At 39.3% G+C, this 24,881-nt stretch overlaps 1 protein-coding gene across 2 annotated transcripts in view; it reads left to right on the top strand.

Annotated features, from left to right (window-relative positions):
* Window positions 1–24,881, top strand: part of Pibf1 (progesterone immunomodulatory binding factor 1) — a 159,334-nt gene that overhangs the window by 50,461 nt on the left and 83,992 nt on the right. For both annotated transcript variants that reach the window (XM_038310669.1, XM_038310670.1), the window contains exon 10: window positions 2,982–3,080. In XM_038310669.1, coding sequence (XP_038166597.1) covers window positions 2,982–3,080 — 99 coding nt within the window. The remainder of the gene's footprint in view (window positions 1–2,981; window positions 3,081–24,881) is intronic.

Genomic DNA, 24,881 nt, shown 5'->3' with positions numbered 1-24,881 from the left:
TAATTACATGGAAACTATTCTTTTAAACACTGCCTGGCCCATTAGTTTCAGCTTCTTACTGGCTAACTCTCACATCTTGATTTAACCCATATTTAGTAATCTGTGTAACACCGTGAGGTGGTGTCTCACCGGGAAAGATCTTAACCTGTGTCTGTCTCAGAGAGGAGCATCATGGCGACTGCCTGAGGCGTTTGCCTGACTCTGCTTTCTTTCTCCCACAATTCTGTTCTGTCTACTCCGCCTACCTAATTTTCTGTCCTATTAAAGGGCCAAGGCAGTTTCTTTATTAACCAATGAAAGTAACACATAGGCAGATGACCCTCCTCCATTATTTCCCCTTTTTCAATTTAAACAAAAGAGAAAGTCTTTCACTTTAACATAGTAAAATTACATATAACAAAACAGTTATCAAGCAAGAATCACAGTTACAATATTTACATTTATTTTATCTTTTATCATAACTAAGGAAAACAATAACTAACTAACCATTCTTCAATGCCATCAAAGACTCCAGAAGGATATAATACTACCTAATTAAACAAGAAATAAGCAACTTCTAAAACTCTAGAAGTGACAGAGACATCTCACTGCCTGGACAGTCACCCAAAGTTCCTCTGTACCATTAGGTCATCCATCTTCGGCCTACAGGCCCATAGTATCCAGCAGACATTTTCATGAAGCAGGAAAATTCAAAGACAGTTCAGTCACTTTCTGCTGTGTCCTGCAGAATGTCTTGCAGACTCTTTCTTGAATCAGGAACCTCCGCTTACATAGTTCCATCCATTTGCCCATAAATTTTATGATATCATTGCTTTTTACAGCTGAGTAATACTCCATTGTATAAATTTATTACATTTTCTTTATCCATTCTTCAACTGAGGGACATCTAGGTTGCTTCCAGGTTCTTTCGTGCTATTATAAATAATGCTGCTCTGAACATAGTTGAGCAAATGTCTTAGTAATATGATTGAGCATCTTTTGAGTATATGCCCAAGAGTGGTACTTCTGGGTCTTGAGGTAGGTTGATTCCCAATTTTCTGAGAAACTGCAATATTGATTTCCAAAGTGGCTGTACAAATTTGCATTCCCACCAATGGTGGAGAAGTGTTCCCCTTACTCCATATCCTTTCCAATATAAACTGTCATCAATGTTTTTGGCGTAGTCATTCTGACAGGTTTAAGATGGTATCTTAGAGTCAATTTGATTTACCTTACCTGGTGACAGAGGATTGTTATTTGAGGGTTTTCTGTCCTGCCCAGTTCCCACAATCATTAAGTACCAAGGAAATCACACAGAGGTCTACATTAATCATAAACTGATTGGGCCATTAGCTCAGGCTTCTTATAAACTCTTATAACTTACATTAGCCATTATTCTTATCTGTGTTAGCCGCATGGCTCAGTATCTTTTTCAGCGGTGTAGTCACATCTTGCCTCTTCTGTGTCTGGACAAGACTGTAGAGGGAGCTTTCATCTTCCCAAAATTCTCCTGTTCTCATTGACCTGCCTCTACTTCCTGTCTGGTTGTCCCGCCTATACTTCCTGCCTGACTACTGGCCAATGAGCGTTTATTTTTAAACATAATTGACAGAATATAGACAATTGTCCCACACCAGAGGATGTTGAACAGTTCCTTAAATGTCTTTCAGTCATTAGAGATTCTTCTGTTTAGAGAATTCTCTGTTTAGCTCTGTACCCTACTTTTAATGGGATTATTTGGTATTTTCCTATCTAGTTTCTTGAGTTCTTTATATATTTTGGAGATCAGCCCTCTGCCGGATGTGGGGTTGATGAAGATCTTTTTCTTATTCGGTAGGCTGCCATTTTATCTTATTTGCCATGTCCTTTGCCTTACAGAAGCCTCTCAGTTTCAGGGGGTCCTATTTATTATTAGTTGGTGCTCTCAGTGTCTTTGCTACTGGTATTATATTTAAGAAGTGGTCTCTTGTACCCATGCATTAAGGTTACTTCCCACTTTCTCTCCTATCAGGTTCAGTGTAACTGGATTTATGTTGAAGTCTTTGATCCACTTGGACATGTGTTTTGTGCATGGGGATAGATATGGATCTATTTGTATTCTTCTACATTCTTCTGACATCCAGTCATGCCAGCACCGTTTGTTGACGATGCTTTCTTTTTTCCATTGTACAATTTTGGTTTCTTTGTCAAAAATCGGGTGTTCATAGGTGTGTGGATTAATATCAGGGTCTTCAATTCAATTCCATTGGTCCACTTGTCTGTTTTTTGTCAATACCAAGCTGTTTTTATTACTATAGCTCTATAGCAGAGCTTGAAGTTGGGGATGGTGATGCCTCCAGAATTTCCTTTATTGTACAGGATTGTTTTAGATATCTTGAATTTTTTGTTTTTCCATATGAAGTTGAGTATTATTCTTTCGAGATCTGTGAAGAATCATATTGGGATTTTAATGTAGATTGCATAGAATCTATAATTGCTTTTGTTAATATTGCCATTGTTATTATGTCGATCCTACCTATTTAAGAGCGTGGGAAATCTTTTTATTTCTTGGTATATTCTCCAATTTTTTCTTCAAAGATCTAAAATTCTTGTCATACAGGTCTTTCAATTGTTTGGTTAGAGTTACTCCAAGAAATTTTATATTTTTCATGGCTATTGTAAAGAGTGATGTTTCTCTGAGTTCTTTCTCAGCTCATTTACTTTTTGTATATAGGAAGTCTACTGATTTGTTTTGAGTTAATCTTGTATTGTGCCACATTTATAAGTAACTAAATTCTAATATCTAACCCAGCTCTGTTTAGAAATAGACTGTTTGCACCTATAATATTTTCTACTGTCAAAAGAGTTTCCAATTCAGACAGCTTCATACAGTGTAGTTGGCATCACTAGCCTCCACAAAGTCCTTAAGATCATCATCTACACATTGTGAACAGATTCATGAATCCTTAAAAGATAGGTACATCTGCATTTTAAAATAACTGAAATGCATGTTTGAATTTTAGAAATCTTCGAGAAGCCAGGGATAATGCTCTCGCTGAAAAGAACCGAGCGGTGACAGCCGAAAAAGATGCTCTAGAAAAGCATGAGCAGCTCCTTGACAGGTAAGACGGAAATGGAAATGCTACCTTTAGAGAGATTTATTTTAAAGCTAGCTATAGTAGAGCATGCCTGTAATTCTAGCAGTGAGACAGGAAAATGGATCGAAGTTGGAAACCGGCCTATGATTTTCATTTCAAGTTGCAATACAATTTAAATGTAATTATTAACATATATCAAAACCATGATGTTGAAATTAAGTAGCTCCAGAGAGTTCCTGTACTTTTTCAGTGCATCTTACCTACTGCCCTTCTAGAGACAGCAGCCTTGATTTCTACTGCTGTCATCAGCCTTGTTCTTCTTAGACAAAACGCCAATAGAATCATACATTATTTACTCTCTTAGATCTAATTTTCTTGATTCAGCATATTGATCATTCCTTATTTACGTTCTGAATATACTAGTTTGTTAGCATATTCTCCTGTTGAAAAAATGGGGTTCTTTTCAGTTGCAGCTACCAAAGTCAAGCTGCTGTGAACATTCTTAGTCAAGCTTTGTGTGCATATGTGTGAGCATGTTTTGTGTATATGTATGTGTGAGCACCTTTTGTGTATATGTATGTGTGAGCACATTTTGTGTATGTGTGACCACATATTTTTTGTATATGTATGTGTGAGCATGTTTTATGTATGTGTATGTGTGAGGACATGTTTTGTGTATATGTATGTGTGAGCACCTTTTTGTGTATATGTATGTGTGAGCACATTTTGTGTATATGTATGTGTGAGTACCTTTTGTATATATGTATATATGAGCACATGTTTTGTGTATATGTATATGTGAGCACATGTCTTTCTCTTTGGTAGACACCTAGGAGTGTAAATTAGTCATTAAGGCATTTACATTTTAGCATAAAAAATTCTGTGAAACTTACTCCAAAGTGGTTGTGCCATTGTATATGCCCCAAATCATTGGTCAGAATCTGTGTGTTCTGGAGTGGCTTTTGTGGGACAGCAGGAGAGAATGCTTTATCTCCAGTTATCTGCAGAGTTATTTTTATTAGTCCTGTGAAAAGGAGATCAATGATAAACATGAAGTTAAAAGAGCACCATTTGACTGAGATGCTTTCAATTTTAAATAGTTGGATCACATATAGAGTAAGGAATGTGTCTTTTTATTTAAACTTTTTATTTTGAAATAATCTTAGACAGAAGAGTTGATGAAATAGTATAGAAAGTTTACATGTGCCTTTCACATAGTAATAACCCTTTGAAGTTAAGCTCAATGTTTCTTTTACTGATAAATGAAGCACTGCAGATTGTTTTGTAATTATCTCTTTAAAAGTTCAGCTTTCACTGGTACTCAGACTGGCCTCAAAGTCTTAGACGTAAATGATCTTCCTGTCTCAGTCTCCCAAGTAGCTGAAACTATGGACACTTGCCACCATGCCTGGCTTCTGTTTTGTAATTTAAGCAATTAATGCAATTAAAATTTAGATGTAGTTTAGTGGAAGAGCATTGCAGAAAATTTGAAAGGCCCTAAATTGGATCTACAGCCCTAGGAAAAAAATATAAACAAACAAACAAACAAAAACCCACTAAAAAGTTGTTATAAAGCAGAGAATAATAATAGAAATTTAACATCAGAATTTAAATCTAGTAGATCTTTTGATTTATTGACCATTAATAAGCTGAGTGAATTTTAATATGAATATATATAAAAACCTGGGCTTCTGTCACATGTTCGACTTGACTTATAGGGTTAAAATGACATCTGAAAATAGCTGGAGCTGACAGTGTCAGATGGAGAATATGCTCTGCCGTGGCCTTTCCTTAGAAGAAAAGTGACCACACTAGGAAAATTCAAAGATACCTTTTAGTGGCAAATTAAAACTGCTGACAGATATTTGAATGGTTCACTTGTAAACGCTGATTTTTATACCTGAAAGAACCTGAAGCAGCAAAATTGAGATTTCTGGGTAAATGTCATTAACAAGTCAAAAAACACTTTCCAATGGGGCTTCTCCACATGCTGTACTTGATCAGGTAATTCTCTCCTATAAGATATTGATCTTATAGCTGGCGGGGAATCCAGGCAGAATGCATATGTCCTGATTGAGGCTTCAGTTGGGTGGCTTGAGGAATGTGAAGTCCCCCATTTAAAAAAATCTTAAGTGTACTATTTTTATTACATGTAAATTTATACATGGAGTCCCTTATTTTATCCTTATGTTATCTGTGACAGTTGCTTATAAGAATGATACATTGGTTAAGTTACCACATAGAAGGAATGATAAGCTCACTCATTTGACTGTATTATTTTGAGGATCTACACATTCATTTTTCTTTCTTTTTTTTCCTTCCAAAAAAACCTGAAAGGTTAGGACAGTGACTTAGAAAGGATGCTGCCGTCTGTGTCCACATTACCATGAATGCTGGCATTAGAGTTGGGAATGAAGGAAGTAGTTGAGTTTGTGTATAGTGTGAGGCTTTAGACATCATCTTAGCATAGCAATATGTGTGTGTGTGTGTGTGTGTGTGTGTGTGTGTGTGTGTGTGTGTGTACACAATTTACTGAAAGTTTTCAGTGTGGATTCCAAGATGCTTGATGTAATGTACTTTGACATAGTGTTTGTTTTTAATTCTGGTATTAATATTAAACACAGGACCTTGTGTATGTCACAGTAACACTTCACCAGTGAGATATACTCCTAGCATATCTGGGAGATGTTATATGTTATATTAGTATGTGAAGTAAAACGCAAAGGTAAAACTTTTTTTATTCTTTGGAGATTGGCTTTTTAATGCCTGGATTTGTAAATCTGGCTTCCTTCTTATCAAAATGAGAATAAGCGAATGTGTGTTGATCTTTACAATGAATGTGGCCTTGCTGAATCATGTTTAAGTCTAGCGTTCAACATGTTCCCGTCATGTATAATTAGTATCATCATTTTTATATAAGAAGATTTTATCAAATGCCTCATTTTATGATTAAACAACCCGTGTCATTACTTTAAAAAAGCATAAGGAAGTGTGCCTTTTTCAAACATGAATGAAAAAGGCTTCTACTCAAAGGCTTCAATTGCCTACAATGAAAAGGACTTTTCTTAGGTATATGAAAGACCTATGTGTGTTCTGATTTCTAGCACAAAAAACTCTCTCACATTAAGTAACAGCTACCTGGCACTTGAAAACACAAGCAGAGCATTAGCTCCAGTCCTGTTGTCTGGAATCTCTGTGACTCTGAGGGTTCCACCCACCAGGAGCAAACTTTAGAAGTCAGTCAATGGGAGTGCTAGAAAAGATGGTGCTCTTTACAGAGCCTGAGTCTGGAGCTCCAGTGAAGTGTACAATTTCACATGAATTTGCATTGTAAATAGTTTCAGCTATAGTTTATCTTTTAAAAAATACTTCCTTGTCCAGCCTTGATACGGGGGCTTGTGCCTAGTCATAGTATAACTTGCTATGCCATGTTTGGTTGATAGCACGGGGAGGCCGGCCCTTTTCTGAAGGGAGAAGAGGAGGAGTGGATCTGGGGGAAGGAAGGTGCTGGGAGCAGAAGAGGGAAGGAAATTGTGGTTGGAATGTAATATAGAGAGAAGAATAAATTAAAAAGGAAAAAGATCCAGGCAGTGGTGGCATATACTTTTAATCATAGCACTCAGGAGGCAGAGACAAGCGGATTTCTGTGAGTTTGAGACCAGCGTGGTCTACAGAGTGAGTTCCAGGACAGCCAGGCTACACAAAGAAACTCTGTCAAAAACAAAAAAAAGGGGAAAAATATTTCCTGGCTATTCATGATGGCATATCCCTGTAATCCTAGCACTTTCAGAGCAGAGGCAGGAGGATCAAGAGATTGAGACTATCCCTCAGCTACATAGCAAATTTGAGGTCCACTTGAGGGACAAAAGACATTGTCTCAAAAAGTAAAAGTAATGCATGTTTAAGAAGGGGGGGGGGATTTTGGTGTTTTGGGCATCTAGTTTACCTGAAAGTACTTTCAAAGGACTTAATTTGAATGTTTTCAGTCCCCAACCCACAACTTCTCTGATAATGGTAGAAGATATAGGATAGAGTGTGCAGGAAAGTAGGTAGTCGGAGTGACATTTGTACCATATTGAACTAGTTTAAAAATTAGTATAGTCAGGCATGCCTGCATTCTAACACTTGGAAGACAGAAGCAAGACGGTGTAGAAGAAGCTGCGGGCTGCATTCCTGCCGCCCGGCTCCCTGCCACCTGGCTAGCTTATGCCCCGAAATAACACACAAATTGTATTCTTTTAAACACTGCTTGGCCCATTAACTCTAGCCTCTTATTGGCTAACTCTCACATCTTGATTAACCTATTTCTAATAATCTGTGTAGCACCACGAGGTGGTGGCTTACCAGGAAAGATTCTAGCCTACATCTGTCTCGGGTCGAAGAATCATGGCGACTGCCTCACTTCCCTTCTTACCAGCATTCTGTTCTGTCTACTCCACCCACCTATGTTCTGACCTATCAGGCCGAGCAGTTTCTTTATTAATTAACCAATGAAAGCAACACATAGAAAGAAGACCCACCTACATCAAGACGGAAGCAAGATTTGAGCCTGGGACCACTTGAGACCTGTCTCAAAAACAAAACAAACTCAGCAGTTGATATGGAAACGGCTCCCACTTTCACAAGAGGAAGACGTTAGCTGTGCTTTCCTTCCCCTCTTCTTCTGTTTCTGTGTGCTTTGCCTTTGCTTATCTGTCCTTTAATCTGCTACTGCATGTCAGCAAGGATGTGTGTGTGCAGCATACTAGATGAACTTAGTGGAGTGAAGCCTATTAGGATAGGAGCTAGAAAGGGTAGTATCACATCTAAACTTTGTATAAAATGGATCATTTTGTTTATATTATTCCTAATTCTCATGTCTATAAGTAATTCACATGATTTGTTTTAAATGCAGAAATTGCTAATCTGTGTTATTCCTAAAGGACACAAAATACTTTAATACTTTGTTAAATCTACATTAATGCATTCTTAAGTGAAATTTTTAGTGTCTGAATTTTATGTTTGCTCTTTTATGAAGTTCTGCATGTCTGGGCCAATCACTTTCATCAGTTTCATGGAGTTTGCAAGGTTTATTTTTGTTACTTGATTTTCTTATTCCTTGTAGTCTTTCTTTTTCTCCCTTAGATCCACCAAGTTCACACTGAACTAGAGTATTCATATTCAAGAGACCATACCCTATTTGTTTTCTTAAATTTCCTTTTAGCTCTTAAGTTGCTAATCCATTTGATATATATTTATTTAGATAAACGAAGAGCTCAGTCTGGATTCATTGCTCTCTACGTTACACAGGTGATTCAGTGTCCTCCCTGTGAAGGTTGTAGGATCTGTGGTAACACAGTGAGTGTGAGAGCATTAGGTATGATGCCCTGGTGAAGAATGTCTCTTCCTTTTCAGCCTGAACGTAAGGCTGTGGGCAAAAGAGTAAGGACTCTCATATTCAGAGTGCAGTCTGCGGAGTCTCTTCTTATGCCTTCCCCATCTGTTCTCACTTTTCCACCTCAGTCCACCAGAAACAGTGGCCCTGGGAGTCCTCTATCTTCACAGATAGCTTCTTGCCTGTACCTGGGCTCATAAACAGCATTAGATCTAAGTTTACTATCTCTCCACATCCACGTCTGAAAAGAACATATCTTGAATATTTTTATCTTACAAGTTAAAAAATATACATGCTTACAGTGATTTGATATCCCTTCTGTCAGTCTTTTCTCTAAAGGATGTGATCCACATAGTATTGTATCAGAAATAGTGATAGCTCCTGTTGTTAACCTGAAATTTGGTGGGACAACACATTTTTATGCAGAAATAGAAAGTCCAGTTATCTGTACTTTTGTGACATAAACTGCTGTAGAAAACGTTTCTGTGCTGCTTCACATTATCCAGGTATCTGCTGCTCTCAGAGGACAGATATGTATAAAATCATCATTACTGCTATGAAAACACCACACACTAAAATGAACCAGCCCTGAAGTCTATATATCAAAATAGAAATGACCTTGTTGCTACACAATTAGAATGTTACATTTCTGAAAGCCTCAAGTGGAGTATATGACTGTAAGAGAAGAGGTGTGCTTGCTCTTGTTTCTAATCTTGGGGCAGGGGCTAGGATTGTATTATATTAATGTTCATGCTTTTATAAGTCCATGTTTTTAGTTAATAAGAACTTATTAACAGACCAAGGATGACCCTTAATATCAAGGTGTTGAAAATTTCCAGCAATTGTTGATAATTTTTGTCAAATTCTTTTTTAGTTTTTAAAAATTTGAAATTAAAATACAATTCTATCATTACCCCCATTCCTCCCTTTAGCCACTCCCATATTCTCCTAACCCCAATTGCTTCCTCTCAACTTCATAGCTTTGTTTTCTTTGTTCTTGTTCCATATGTGTGTGAATGCATGAATACATGAAGCGCACCTGCCCAGGTCTATTTAGTGTAACCTGTATATATGTTATTTAAGGCCGATCACTTTGCGTTGAATAACCAGTTCGGGGGTGTACCCTGGATGGCCTCTGTCTCCACTCCGAGCACTTCTTAGTTGTCTGCGGTTCTTTGCTTAGGGTTCGGACACATTGAGGTTTCCCTCTGTTAGCATGTCTCTGGCCATCCTTGCTCATGGCTTTAACATCAGGCCTGTGGGCTAGGGTTATAGTGTGTAATTGATAAGGACACTTGCCTAGACTCAAGGCACCTTGGGTTTAATCCAAAGCCCCAGGTGTAGTCCCAGCTCTAAGGAAGGTAGAGACAGGAAGAATAGATGTTCAAGGTCATCCTCCGCTATCAGGTACAAGACCAGACCAGCCTGGGCTACTTGAGACTTACCTCAGCAAGTGAAGGAATGAAATGAGGCCTGTGCCCTACCATTTTGCTTCAGTCTTTATTTTTTTAGTTTTGTATTTCATATATTTTCATCTTTTTACCAAGGTGATATAACTTGTACAGATTCTGCTGCATTATTCTCTCTCCCTCGGTCTTCCTGTCCACCCCAGCTCATGCCTGCAAACACGCATACACGTTCACATGCTCCTGCGGTTTATTTCTGAGTAATGTCAGAATAGGCTGCACATATGTGCTTACCTCTTCACGGTGGATTTCTTAAGAATGTTCTTGCAGAAGTGCCAAACTTATTTTAATACAAGAATATACAATAGCAATATGCTTATAGCAATGTTCTTGCATGTTTTCCCAGTCATCCCATTAATGTTTCTTCAAAGTACATTTACATTTTTTAACACACAGGGATCAGAACACAGACTCTGAAATTGGTTCTTTTTCCCTCCGTGTGGGTTCCAGGCATCATGCTCGGTGTCTTTGCCCGCTAAGTCACTCAGTGACCACATATTACTGTGTGCATGGCACAGGGTCCAGCCAAGAAGCTTGTACTTCTTTACTACCTCCTCAGCCTTCTTGATTCTCAAATTTTTCTCAAATTTGAATCTTTCCTTTCTTCATTTTATTTGCATGACATTTGGTTTCTTTATTTAATATTATAGGTATTCTTCTACTGGGCTCTTCCACTCAGGCTTGATGCCGTAAGATACTACCAACAGTGGTTAAACTTTGAGGTCCTTATGTCTGTCTCATAGCTCTGACTAGCTGCAAAGCAAGAATTTTATCTGGATGTTTATCTGGAACTTTTAAACTCGAAGTTGATTAAATATCTTCTCATGTCCATCCCTCTGAATACACATTCTCCTGTTGACTTATTTCTGTGAATTTCTCTACCTCCTGGAAGTCAGTTTCATTGGAATCCTAGAGAATAACTGTCCTCTTCTTTGCTCCAGTATTTAAACCTTGTCACATTTCAGTCTGTGGTGCCTCTGAAGTCTTCACTCCTGTGGCCGTCATCCCGAATCGGCCTGCTTTTGTTTGTTGGTTGTCGTTGTAGTACATACATTATCTTCTTGGTTGTTTCATCCTTCCCCACTCAATTAATCCTCTTGCTTAGACCTGTTCTTCCTCTCATAGTTTTACAGTCTGACATCATCATTTGCCAAGGCACTTGAAAAACAGAACTGGTAATTCGCAACTGCTATTTCTCATGCTCCCCTTCCATATCATTGATTCAACCAACAAATCCTTATTGATACCTAATACCATGACCCAGGTGCTATGCTACACTATGGTATATTAGTAAATGCCCTGGAAATTATCCCTGCTGAGAGCTAGTTGAAAGATACAAAAGCAAACAATTGTATAATTGCCTGACTATGATTATAAAGTTTGGTAATTGCTCTAAATTAAATTGTGTACTAACAAATTATGGTGGAAGCAAAAGGGTACTATGAGAGGGTAGTTTTAATTTTTAAATATATGATTGCTTCCTATCTCTTAATCCTAAATAACACTGTATTAGTCCAGCCTTTATTTCTTTTTGCTAGACTAAATTCCCCTTTAAACTTTGTTTCTGATTTTAGTTTAGTTCCATCAATCTACATGGATAACCAAGAATTCCATTTGTCCTGCTTAACAGTGGACATCCACACTGATCAGCTTAGCATTTTCAGTCCTCAGAAGTACTTAGATCTTTCCAGTCTTTCCCTTCCTGTGCCTCTCATGTATGCACCACACTATCACTGTCTCTACATTTGCCGTGCTTTCTGTGCAACCTGTTAAATGTTCCCTAAGAATGGCCTGTTCCATGATGAATATGTTTTGCCATTTCTCTAAGTAAATAGATGTCCCTTTTTTATTAAGACTGAATTCAATGATAATTTGTCATATCATAATTTCCATTCATAGACATTTAAGAGTCTTCTGTTAGGTTCTTAATACTGGTTATAGCTCTATGCTTATTGGCAAGCCCCTCTGATCCTTTGAGATCTTTCCTCCTCTTCCATCCCCTCCCTCCCCTCTCTTCCCTTCTCCCTTCTCCTCTCCTCTCTTCCCCTCCCCTTTCTTCCCCTCTGTTCTTTTCCCCTCCCCTCATCTCCCCTGTCTTTTCTCTCCCCCCCCCCGCCTCCCCTGTCCTGTCCTCTCCTCTTCTCCCTCGTCCTCCTCCTCTTCCTCATTATTTGTTTGTTTAACTTTTTGAAAGAGGACCTTGATATGTATTACAGGGTGGCCTCAAACTTGCAACTTACTATGTAGCTCTGGGTTGCTTCAATTCATGACCCTCCTGCCTCAAACTGCCAAGTAGCCACAGGCTTGGGCCCCTGTGCTCAATGAGCTCAGAGACTTTAATTAGCTCCCTCATCTTTACTTCTTTTCCAAGCTTTGTATTCACCATTTTTGGATGTAAGTCGTTATGTATCAATTTTCATTCTCAAAAGTTTTTCATATTGATTTTGACTTAACAGCTTTGCACACTAATACAGTTTGAATGCTGAAAATAATACGAAAGATTATTAACTTTTCCTCGTTTTCCCCAAATGTAGGTAAATCAAAGTTACCTGTAGGTTTGTTTTGTTTTGTTGTTGAAAGTGGTATTGTTTGTTTTTATGTGAGTTTTGTTTTATTTTGGTTTTGTTGTTTTGAGACAGGGTCTCATAGAGTGGGAAGGCCCAATCCTGCTACCTCTTCCTTTCAAGGGTTGAGATTACAACACTTATTACCATCACCGTTTCCTGGAGTCTTTTTATGTTTAGGTTGTCTGTGTTTCAGAGAACATTCCTTTGCCTATCATCCATCACTCCCAGTGACTGAAGTCTTCTGTAGGAAGGGTGAGAATTCGTGCTCCTTTCAGTGTTCTCCACATTCTCCTGATGCCCCTGTCTTCACATACACATCTGGAAACACTCTGCTGGAGCAGTTTGGAGAAGTTTTTGGTATTTGTATCAGAACAAGTGGCAGAAATCTGGACACAGTCCTAGCATCTATGATGTTGAAGAATGAATCCTGAAGACGTACCTCATAACCTTGACTGCAACCCCCAAAGGCATTCTAAAGCAGATTATTAAGCAGATATTGAATATTTAGATAAGAAAATGTTTTATGGCCACCATTCATTTTTTTTTCTTTTTAAAAAAGATTTTATTATTTTTAATCATGTGTTTGTTTGTGTGTCTGTGTGTGGATATGTAAGTGTCATTGCCCCTAGAGTTTAGAAATGTCCAGTGCTTTGTAGTGAGACTCACGGATGTTTATGAGTCCTGGTGTTGGTTCTAGGGTCAAACTCGATCATCTGCCAAAGAAGTGCGCGCTTCCAACCAGTGAGCCATCTACCTGTTCAGCTCCCACTATTCCTTAAGTTCAACTAAACTGTTTTATTTCTTTTTGAAATATTTGATTGGATCTCCAGGGGAAGATACTTCAGTCCCAACACTGTGTCAGAATTTAAAGTCAGATGCAGCTACACATGTATAATCCTGGTATTCAAGAAACCAAGGTGGAAATGAGTGCGAAGTTCAAGGCTAGCCTGAGGTGCTTAATTCAAAAGAAAACCTACTGGTTTCTGCTCCAAAAACAAGCAAAGTAAGAAGAAATATCTCTGATTGACACGTGGAAGATAACATTTTAGATTAGAGAAGGTAAATGTAAATTTCCGAATAAGTTTGATCCATGGATAAACTTAGGAGGGTACTAGTAATTTAGTGGCTTCAGATTTGTTTGTTTGCAGTGGGTGAGTAGTTCAGATTGGGTGTGCGGCATCTTGTTTCACGGTGCATGATGTATAATGAGGATAGTTCTTTTCTCCACTTTCATACTTCAAACAAACCTGCTTTCAATAAGATAAGTGTCATAAATCTTTTACTTAGCTAGTTTCAGGATTCACTCTTGGCATTCCCAGTAACTCCCAGGGGAGCAACTGTAAGTGTGTGTGGTGTAGTCGTGTTTGAGCACATGTGTGCAGTTTGCCAGAGGTAGATCTCAGTTATCTCTCCCACCTATGGTTTTGAGGCAGGTCTCTCACTGAATCTGGAGTTATCATTTCAGCTAAACTGGCTGAAACCCCAAGATTGACTTGTCTCCCCACACATCTGGTGCTAGAGTTCTATGTGCACCATCACTGGATTTTACATGGGTGCTGGTATCCAAACTTGGGCTCGTATAATTTCATAGCCAGCATGTTATCCACTAAGCTGTCTATTTTCCCAGCCTCCTAGAACTAGAGATTTGGGCATTTTGTGGTATCTTTCCACATCCATATTCTACGGACCAGAATAACAAAATGAGAAACTATTGTCAGACTCTGTCATCCTGCCTGCAAGCTCTCAAATAACCACAAAGAGACTTTTTATTTATTATAAAATCTAGGCCATAGCCTAAACTTGTTACTAGCTAGCTCTTAGCACTTAAATTAACTCGTATCTTTAATCTGTGTCATTTTATGTGACTCACTTCCTTTGTTTAGTAAAACCCATGCTGCTTCCTCTCCTTCTGGCTGGCAACCCACCCTCCTCCTTCCCAGCGTTCTCTGTGTCTGTTCTGCCTATACCTCCTGTTTAGCTAATGGCTATTTAGCTTTTTATTAAACCAATAAGAAGGCTCCTTAGAAAAGACATATCTTCACAGTGTACCAAAAGATTATTCCACAACTTACTATGTCAGAAACTAAGGAAAGCTTCAGGATGATGTCAGAAATTTCACAGAATTTTTATGAGATTCAGTGTCACCAGTATCCAGATGGAGAGAATTCACTTCTGCACTTCAGCTGAACTATACAGACTGGTACACAGTGTGCAGAAGAAAAATATTTTTTTAACTTGTAGCTCTGTTCTGGATCCATGGAACAGACTATGTAACCCAGGCTGACCTGAAACCCGTGCTAGTTCTCCTTCCTCAGCCTCCAGGATTCTAGGGTTACACTCCCGTACCCCACTATAGAAGAAGGCTGAGTGTGAGCACAGTAGAGGGCAAAGGCTGGTGTCGGATGTCCTCAGTTGCTTCTCTACCCTGAGAAGCTGTTGCTCTCTTACTGGAGCTAACTAATTGGTTAGACTATCTGGCTAGTGAGTTCTCAGGATTCTCCTGTATCTGTCTCTCCAGCACTGAGATTATAGTATATTACTATACCCGAGTGGGCCTGGAATTGAATGTAAAGTCAAGGGTGAGCTTAAACTCCTGATGTTCCTGCCTCCACTTCCTTATTGTATGCCCTCACAGTCAGCTCAGAAGAAGAATATTAAGGGAAATTTCGCGTGTGTCACATATGTGTATGCATACACATACACACAATACCACTTGGAGATCAGAGGATGACACTCCCGGGGCCTGGATTATACCTGTTCTTACAGAGAAATCCCTTTATTAAGCAGGAAGAAAAGTTAAAGTGGCTGCTTTCTGAGTCAGGCAGAAAAACAGCAGCAACTGACCTTGCAGGTGTAATTTTTAAAAAGGAAAAGGCGAGGTCTGTGTTAGAATGGGCTAGGACGCCATGGTAAAGGAGACAGAGGATGAGGGAGAAGGGACGAGGGGAAAGGGGCTGGAAGGAGTATTTGTCCCAGAAGGACAAAGGACTGTCTCTGGATAGAGAGGAGACAGACATGGGCAGATGGTGGTTAATAAAGGTAGAGGGGGAAACCCTGTCTGGATGAGGTGTTTAATTTTAATTGGACATATTAATCAGGCGAGCCAAGGGGGGCTTTTAATTGCTGGACTTTGGTAGTCAGCTTCAGGAGAAGGAAGTGGCCGGATAAGGGAACAGACCTTGATGGCTAGCATCAGAAATGTGATCTGACAGAGGGAATGGGGGAGGAGGGAAAGGCCTGCCAGAGCCACGTGCTTGGGTGGGCTAGTGTCCTGTCAATAACTCCAAGAATTTGTAGTTTCCTTCTACCGTATGTATCTAAAACATCAAACTCGGGTCATCAGCTATGGTAGGAAATGCCTTTATCCACTTAGCCATCTCACCAGCCCTCGAAGAAATCCTTAAAGTGCTCCACGAATAGGGCTGGAGAAACGCCTCTGTTCTTGGCATTCTTGAGAGGACCTGAGTCTGGTTCCCAGCACCCATACCAGACACCTCGCAGTTGCTTGTGACTCCAGCTGCCTCTCAAGGCACGCACAGAGCATGCACTTATGTGGACATCATCTACACATTATTAAATCATTTTTTTAAAAAAAATCTTAAAAACAAACGGAACTCTGACAAAACCTTGTAAAATAACAGTCAGGTGGAACCTTCTGCAGTGGCAGAGGCATTCTCTCTGTGTCCTGTCTCGTTCCCTCATGCTATCTGGGGACAAGTGTATACCTGGCTAAAACTACCTTCACTCAGAGATTAGTGGATGGTGATAGATGTGTCAGAGAAACCAATCTAAAAAGTAAGATTGTGTGCTTGTTAGTATTGGGGGAATTAGGTCTAGAGACTCACGCAGTAATCTTTTTTTGGTTTTTTTTTTTTTAGTAATATTTTTCTTAACGAAGGGAAATACTAGGTAATATAAAAGCTTTAAAAGATGACAAGAAAATTTTGAGATATTTAGTCAAGGAGAAAAAAAAAGATTATGATCACAACTATAGTCACAACTAAAGAAATTCCTAGAAAGCGTAAGATTTGTGAACCCAATAACAGGACAATAGAAGAAGACAGAAAAACGGATCATATTAAAATACATGACCAGAAGCATGACCATGCAACTTTAAAAGTAATGAAAGAGAAATAGTGAGGTACAGGGACACAGGAAACCAAACTGGTAAGATAAAGATGTTATAAACAGGAAATAGCAAATAAAAGGACAGCGTGAGAAAGGCGCTGTGCATAGGGACTCAACAGCACGTGTCCGTGTGCAGACAGTTAGGGCACGAGGGGAAACAAAAGCAATGGAATGAAAGAGGGAAAGACTTGTAGCTTGTTGAAAATACAGTGCTTTTCTGAAATGGGGTGTGGGAGAAGACAGGAAACAGCTATTCTGTAACTCGAGCATGAATGTTAAGGGAACAGGACTTAATACCCGGGCTGTGTAAGTCCTTTCCTAAAGCAATCTGGTTGTGCGGAATTTCCCCCATAGTACACTTCATTTAATCTCAGCGGGGTTTATTAGCCATCTTCTTTGAGCCAAGCACTGTTTCTAGGCACTAGGACTTTGGGTTTAATAAAATGAAAGAGTCTTTGTCTTCAGAACAACGTTCCTATGGTACAAATCAGAAAATATACAAATAAGCAGTATATAAACATATATATTTAAAAATATGTAAATCAGACAGAAATTCAGAGAAGTTTGTACTCTGAGTCGATGAGAAGAGATCAGTTAGTGAGGACTTAGGCAGCCAATTACCCTGAAAACACTGCTTAAAATGTGACTTCACCAGCCGAAAGAAGCATCTGAGAACTCATAAATCAAAATGTCAAGGTATGAAAGAACAGGCAGTGAACTTTTAGTATAAAATTAAACCCTAACTGCCATTTTTATTTTATTTACAAAGCATAATGTTAATTGATAAGGTATCATAGAATATCAGCATATTAATTTAATGTAAATAGAGACAAAATATAAATTGCAACTAAACTTAGGAATCAATGGCAAGGAGGACATGTGAAATATTATATATCACATAGTTACATCAGTAGTTATGCTTTAAGTATGTCCTAGGCTGTGATGGTTAACATAAATTGTCAGCTTGATACAGTCTAGAATCACCTGAGAAGAGGTTCTCAATGAAGACCTGTCTAGATCACGTGTCCTATGAGCATGTCTATGGGAAATTATCATATTATGCTAGTTCAGGTGAGAAGACATCCCCTCTGAGTGGTGGAATTCCCTAGGTGGGCATTCTGGACTGTTGAAGAGTGGAGAAAGGAAGCTGAAGGCAAGCATGCTGCATGTTAATTCCCTGATCTCTGCTCTTGATTGTGGCCTCTGTTTCCAACCTGGGTTGGTTCAACCTCCCCACCTCCTTCTTTTTGACAGTCTGATGGTCCCCCTTCCCTGGGAGATCACAGTATTGATGCTAGACTTACTGCAGACACCTGATCTTTGTAGCACACTACATCCTGAATCTCCTGGACTCAAGCGGTCCTCCTGCCTCAGTCTCCTCTGTAGCTGGGAATAAAGACTTGGGCCACCCCTCCTGGCTGCTCTCAACTCTGGGTGTTTTATGAGTAGCTGCTTCCTGTCCTGCTGCCTTGACTACTGTGCAGCAATGTACTATAACCTACGTAGTTTGCATATAACCAAAAGAGAACGGGAAAAAAAGCAAGCCATGGTCTTATAATAAAAAACTGCTAGCAAAGTGTACAGCAGAGATGTTTTTAAAAAGAAAGACTGAACAGAGAAGTTTTCTAGTGACATGAATGTGACATACTCTCTGGGTATCTGTGGGAAAGAAATACAGCTTAAGTAAGAAACTCTTCTTTCTATGTATGTAAATGACATGAGATCTTTTAAAAATTACTAAGTTTAAAAGACAGGAATAATGCAGATCTAAAGCTATTCTAAAATGTTTAATATTTGTTTTAAAATAATAATTTAGGGCATTGGACTCTCCCTTTCTGTTAACAGTGTGTATGCAGTAAAGATATGTTCAAGAGGAAGTAAATGAGGCCTAAGAACATAGCTCAGTGGTAGAGCACTTGCCTACTATGTAAGAAACACTAGATTAGAGCCCTAGAACTGCCAAAAGGCAGAGAGGGAAGGGGGGGCCTTGTATGCCTAATACCCAAGAAAGAGTTTAGTGTCCAAGAATGGGTGGCATAGATGTGCCAGAATATCTCAATTGTTTCCAGAGAAGATGATCACATTTGAAAACCGTGGCTTGAAGATGGACGTGGTGCACACACCTGCCACTCAGAAGACATCCATAGGACTGAGACCGGAAGGTATTGAGGCCAGCATGGGCTATTAGCAAGACCACGCTCAAGAAAAGAAAAACATAAAAATGGGCTCGGGAAAGGGAATTATCTAGATTATCTGTTTGTTATTATTAACCTAATTATCTGTCTGGGTACTGAATACTTTCATGAACTGTTTTACAATTCTTGCTCAAATAAAAATTGATAAAACAAGAAAAACTAGCTCAGAAAACTCAGCGTGGACTGGTGCTGCAAATCAGAATTTCTTTATTGGATGCAGCTTAAGAGCGGATAATTATATATTTAAGCATGTGTCTAAAAGTTCAAGGGAGCACATGGTTTGTGTACACATTTTTGGGTGTTTCTAAGAAATCCAGAGTCAGAGTTGTTGGTTATGAATGTACTAAACCAGAGAAGACGAGCGTGCACTTACGTAGCTCGCATTATAAATGCTGCTGCTTCATTGCTTCAGAGAAGTTTTTATAGATTTATGTTTGATAAATATACCCACTACCACAAAATTATATAAAAATTTGAAATGTCAGCTAACTAAATCAACTCATAAAAACTAAAGTTAAAAGTAAGATATTTTCCACAATTATTTTAAAATATGTTATTTACTGGAAGTAAAGTCCAGAGAATTACCACAGATGAAGTGTGAGTGTATTTCTCCCACTTGTAAATGGGCTCTTATTTCCTACAGAGTATATTCTGGTCCACAGTGAGTCATTTTCAACATGTTTCAGTTTAACTCCTAATACATTTTTAAACTTGGCAGGCATATTTAGATGAACATTACTTCCAGTTTTAGAGGCTGCTTCTAAATTATACTTCAGTTCTGCAGTCATCATGAAGAGTTCTTTAAGTAAGAAGGAGGCAGGATTGATTGGAACTGTATGTTTTATAGAAGGAAAAATATCATTTTTAAATTTCATGATACACATTTCAGATAGCTAAGCGCTATCCGAAAAAGCTGTAGTTATTACTTGTGTGGTTGTGTTTAGTGAAAAAAAAAAGACAAAGAGTTATAATTTATCTTGGGTAAGATTTATTAAACTCTTTACTGTGCTTAGCAGTATTTAATTGTTCTACATGGATTGAATTTTTAAGGCTAACAACATTGGAGATAGTAGTTTAGTTTTTGTTCAGGCCCCATTTTGATTACAAACATAGAACCTACATGGCTACATAAATGTTAAAGCCATGACTACGCCAGTACTTATGAGGCAGAGGCAGGCAGATCTGCGTATATGAGGCCTGTCTGCTCTACACAGTGAGCCCCTATTTAAAAAAAGGAAGAAAGAAAAGTCAATGAGTATGTGGATGATCATTTTTATGTTTCTAACTCATGGTGTATTTTATAAGTACCTGTAGTGACATTTTGTTTGTAATCCAACAAATAAAGCTTGCCTGAAGATCAGACTGCAGAGCTAAGCCACTAATTAGCTATAGAGGCCAGGCAGTGGTGGCTCACACCTTTAATCCCAGCACTCCAGAGACAGAGGCAGAGGGATCTCTGTGAATTTAAGGCCACCTGGGCTAAGCAAAGATTGACTCTGTCTAAAAGAGAAACAGCTTACACAAAGGTCCCAGCACTTGGAATCACACGCCTTTAATCCCAGCACTAGGGAGGTGGAGACAGGAGTGATATGGCTGGGTGGAGAGAGGAATATAACGCAGGAGGAGACAGGAGCTCAGATGCAGTTTGAGGATTCAGTCTGAGGGTTCATAGAGACAGGATCACCCATTTGGTCTGAGCACTGGTGGTAGAGTAAGAACCCTGTAGTGAGTGGCTGCTCTGCTTCTCTGTTCTCTCAGCTTTCACCCCCTAAGGTATGACTCTGTGTTTTTATTATTGATACCAATTATAATTTACTCTATAATTACCACTTATTGGAGCCATATGAATCTTCTAACATATTTGATTTGACTCACCTATCTACTATTAATTTTTAATAATATACTTTTTGTTGTGACCTTTATACTATTTTAACATTTCAAGTTCATAAAAGTTGTAGAGTTGGAAAAAAAATGTAATTGAAAGTAGTTCAAAGATTATATGAACTCACAGAGGCTGAGGTAGCATGGACAGTGCCTGGCAGGGGCATGCACCAGATCCTGTGTGTGTGTGTGTGTGTGTGTGTGTGTGTGTGTGTGTGTGTGTATATGTATGTATGTATGTATGTATGTATGTATGTATTATAGCTTCCAGTTTAGTGTTTTATGGGATGTTCCTGAACATGGGAACAGGTGCATCTCTGTGTCTGTATCTGTTTTTCCTGCCTTCTCGTGGGCTCCTGCTGCTTATTTGTTTAGTTCTATTCAGATTTGTTAGTTTTCTACTTATCTTATCATAGTATAGTATATAGTCCCTTAGATGTCTGTATTCTAATGAGAGAAGGGGGATGAATTAAATGGAAGGGTAGGTGAGGGGGAACTGGGAGGAGTAGAGAGAGAGGAAACTAAGCAGTATATATTAGGTTAAAAAAATCTATTTTAAATAAAAGGAAAGAAAGAATATATTCCCAGTTTACAAATGATAGAAGACATTAAAGAGATTATGTAACTTGTCCCAAGTTACACTGTTACTAGAAGCAGATCTGGGATGTCTGATATTTGTTGCTTTTGTTGTTTGATTTTATTTGTTTGTTTGAGACACTGTTTCATATAGCACAGGCTGGACTCAAACTTGCTTGTAGCCAGTGCTACCCTTAAGTTCCTGATCCCTCTGCACCACTGCCTCCTGCTTAAAGAAATATTCCTTTTGTTTCTGGCTGAGTTGTTCTGTCTGCCCCGCTGTTCTGTTATGCTCATGTAAGCAGTGTGTGAAGCAGAGCTGATGGTGTTGAGAGGACCATGCAGATGCCATAAGAGGTTGCTCCGGCTTCTCTCTGAGACCAGCCCTCAGTTTCGGTTCCCTGTGACTGATCAGAAAGTTTCTGAAAGAGCCACGAACAAAGTACACTCTCCAACAGCCCTGACAAGGAGGAGGCTTGGTGCGGACAGTACCAGGCTAGGCCTAAGCCACAGTCAGCAGCTCAAGGACAAGGCCTGGCCTGCCCCCAAATGGAAAACTGTAGCCCTAACCAGCCCCTGACTGACTAGTCCTGGCCAATTAGAATGCAGTTAGATTGCCACTTGTTTAAGCCAATCATATCTAAAATGATCTAACTGCCTTAAGAGTGCCCCTTCCGCTATGCTTAAAAGAAGCCCATGCTTCCCTCTCAGCATCTTTCGCCATGTTGTTTCTGTATGTTTTCAGCATGCTGGAATAATAAAAACGCTCGTGCTGATTGCATACATGGATGGTGCTCTTCTGTGGAACATCTCCAGGACCCTAACAGTGTCATACAACACCAGTAGATAAATCCATACTCTCAAATACACGTCCTAAAAACAGCAATTCGGAAAAAGCGTTGTGCCAGCATCTCCTTCCAGAAGCTCTCACTAGTGGTCCTGGCATCGTTGGCTTGTGCCAACATCATCATTCCAGTCTCTGCTCTTGCATTTCCGTGCTACTTATAAGATACTCGTGATGGCATTTATTGTCTGCTCAAGTGACAGAGGCCTCTTCAGATGCTTAGTCACATCTGCAAACATCTCTTCCTAATAAGGCAGTATGCACATATTCTGGGAGCTGGGACAGGATAGATTCTTCAAGAAGCCTCCATTCAACTCACACATGAACCTTTCAAGACTATGAATTGTCTGGGCATGGTAGCACATGCCTTTAATCCCAACACTCAGGAGGCAGAGGTAGGCAAATCTCTGAGTTCGAGGCCAGCCTGATCTACTAACCAAGTTCCAGGACAGCCAAAGATACACCTGTCTCAAAAAAGCAAACAAACAAACAAAAACCCAAATAACCCCCCCCAAAAATACACAAGAATTATATTTAGATGGGTTCATTAGTTGAAATAACATTGTTTTTAATTTAACCAGTGTAGAAGGAACGGCGGGTCTGTGTCCCGCCACCCGGTTGCCGGCTAGCTTTACACCCGAAATAATTACATGGAAACTGTATTCTTTTAAACACTGCCTGGCCCATTATCTGTAGCCTCTTATTGGCTAATTCTCACATCTTCCTTTAACCCATATTTAGTAATCTGTGTAGCACCACGAGGTGTGGCTTACCAGGAGAGATCTTAACCTGCATCCATCTCGGAGAGGAGAAGCATGGAGACTCACTATGGTGACTGCCTGAAGTGTCTCCCCACTCCTGCTACCCAGCATTCTGTTCTGTCTACTCCGCCTACCTAATTTTCTGTTCTCTTAAAGGGCCAAGGCAGTATCTTTATTAACAATGAAAGTAACACATAGACACTCCTCCATCAAACCAGAATTTTGAGGCTAGCCTGGTCTACAAAACGAGTTCCAGGACAACCAAAGATACACACAGTAACCATGTCTTTAAAAATCAAAATAAATATATATATGAATTATATTTAGATGGGTCCATTAGTTGTAATAACATTTTATTTTTAAATTTAACCAGAATTTTTAATCAAATAATTTGAGTAGTTATCAAAATTACATATTTCTATAAATTATCTTCTCAACTTTAATAATATAATTCTTAAAATATTTATTAACCCTTGAAAAAATGCCACCTTAGAAACTTTACTCCAGTTCATGTGATTTATGGTATTTATGAAATATATTATAGAAGTAGCTGACAGGAAAATCAAGCTATGGCAAGTAGCCTCTCATTTACAAGAATAGACTGTTCTATGTATCAGTGCCACAAAACATTATGTGTGTGTGTGTGTGTGTGTGTGTGTGTGTGTGTGTGTGTGAACTTTGTAGGTGGAGTTTTCCTGTCCCAGCAGCCACTCACAAATAACCAATCTGAGACTTAATATTAATTATAAATGCTCAGCCAATAGCTCAGGCTTGTTACTAGCTAACTCTTACAACTTAAGTTAACTCATTATATTCCTCTGCATTCTGCCAATGTGGCATTACCTCTTTTTCATCTTGCACCTCCTGTTTCCTCTCTCTGTCTTGCTGGCAACTCAGTCTCTGCCTTCCTACTTCCCAGCATTCCCTCTACCCCCAAAAATCTGCCTAGCCATCAGCCAATCAGCTTTTTGTTAACAATGAGAGCAACATATCTTCACAGTGTACAAAAGGATTGTCCCACAGGACACCTTCAATCTTTTTATTTCATTGGGGGCGTGTCTTTTGTATCCTATACTGACCATGAACTTTCTCTATAGCTTACGATGAACTTGAAGTTCTAATCCTCTTTCCCCCGTCTCCGCAGTGCTTGGGATTGAACCGAGGGCTCGTGCATGCCTGCCATTCATGCTAGCTACATTTCCAACCCCATCTCCCATAGCTTTTAATGCATTTATTACAGACCTCATGACTGCAGTACCAAGAATTCATGAAACAGAGTCAGACCTTTTGAGCAGACAGTACTAAAATGAATTTTGAGGCAAGCTATATTGACTTCATTGGCAGCAAGAGTCTTAACTCACTGATCCACCTTGCCAGCCCTCGTGTCTAAAATTATTTTTGTTTAAAGTCATCAAGATTAAAGGTACCTCCAGAAATACATTGACTGCCGAAATCTTGGTGGAGACCTCCAATTGCCGCACACTGCGCCCCTGTGTCTGCGTTTGGTGTGCTTGAACCCAGTTTGCAAGATTCGGGCAAAGAGCTGGAGGTTAAAATACACAGGCACACAGACAGACAGACAGACAGACAGACAGACAGCGACACGGGTCATACTTGAATTCCCAAGAATGCCCCCTTTATTGTGTTCAGGGGCAGATTATATAGAGATAGCCACGCCCCAGCCAAACTCACCAGAAACCACTCTCCTGCCATCAGGAACTCCTGAAGGTCTCGTGCTCAGAGCAGCTGTAGGCACTCAGATCAGGGGATTACAAGAAATTCAGGATCTGGGGTCTCACTGCTCCCAACACTTGACTCCATGAAAGAGTGCACCCAGGTCTTCTTAACCAACTAGTCTGTTCCTAAAGAAGCCTGTAAGGAATTCATATACATGTATTGCACAATGAAATGTGAGCCTTGAAATAGCTTATAGAAGTAGCTGACAGGAAAATCAAGCTATGGCAAGAAGCCTCTCATTTGCAAGAATAGACTGTTCTGTGTATCAGTGCCACAAAACATCTTCTTTCTTATGT

This window comes from Arvicola amphibius, chromosome 13, assembly GCF_903992535.2.
Source record: "Arvicola amphibius chromosome 13, mArvAmp1.2, whole genome shotgun sequence".
Taxonomy (NCBI): domain Eukaryota; kingdom Metazoa; phylum Chordata; class Mammalia; order Rodentia; family Cricetidae; genus Arvicola; species Arvicola amphibius.
This window is presented reverse-complemented; position numbering and strand designations above follow the sequence as displayed.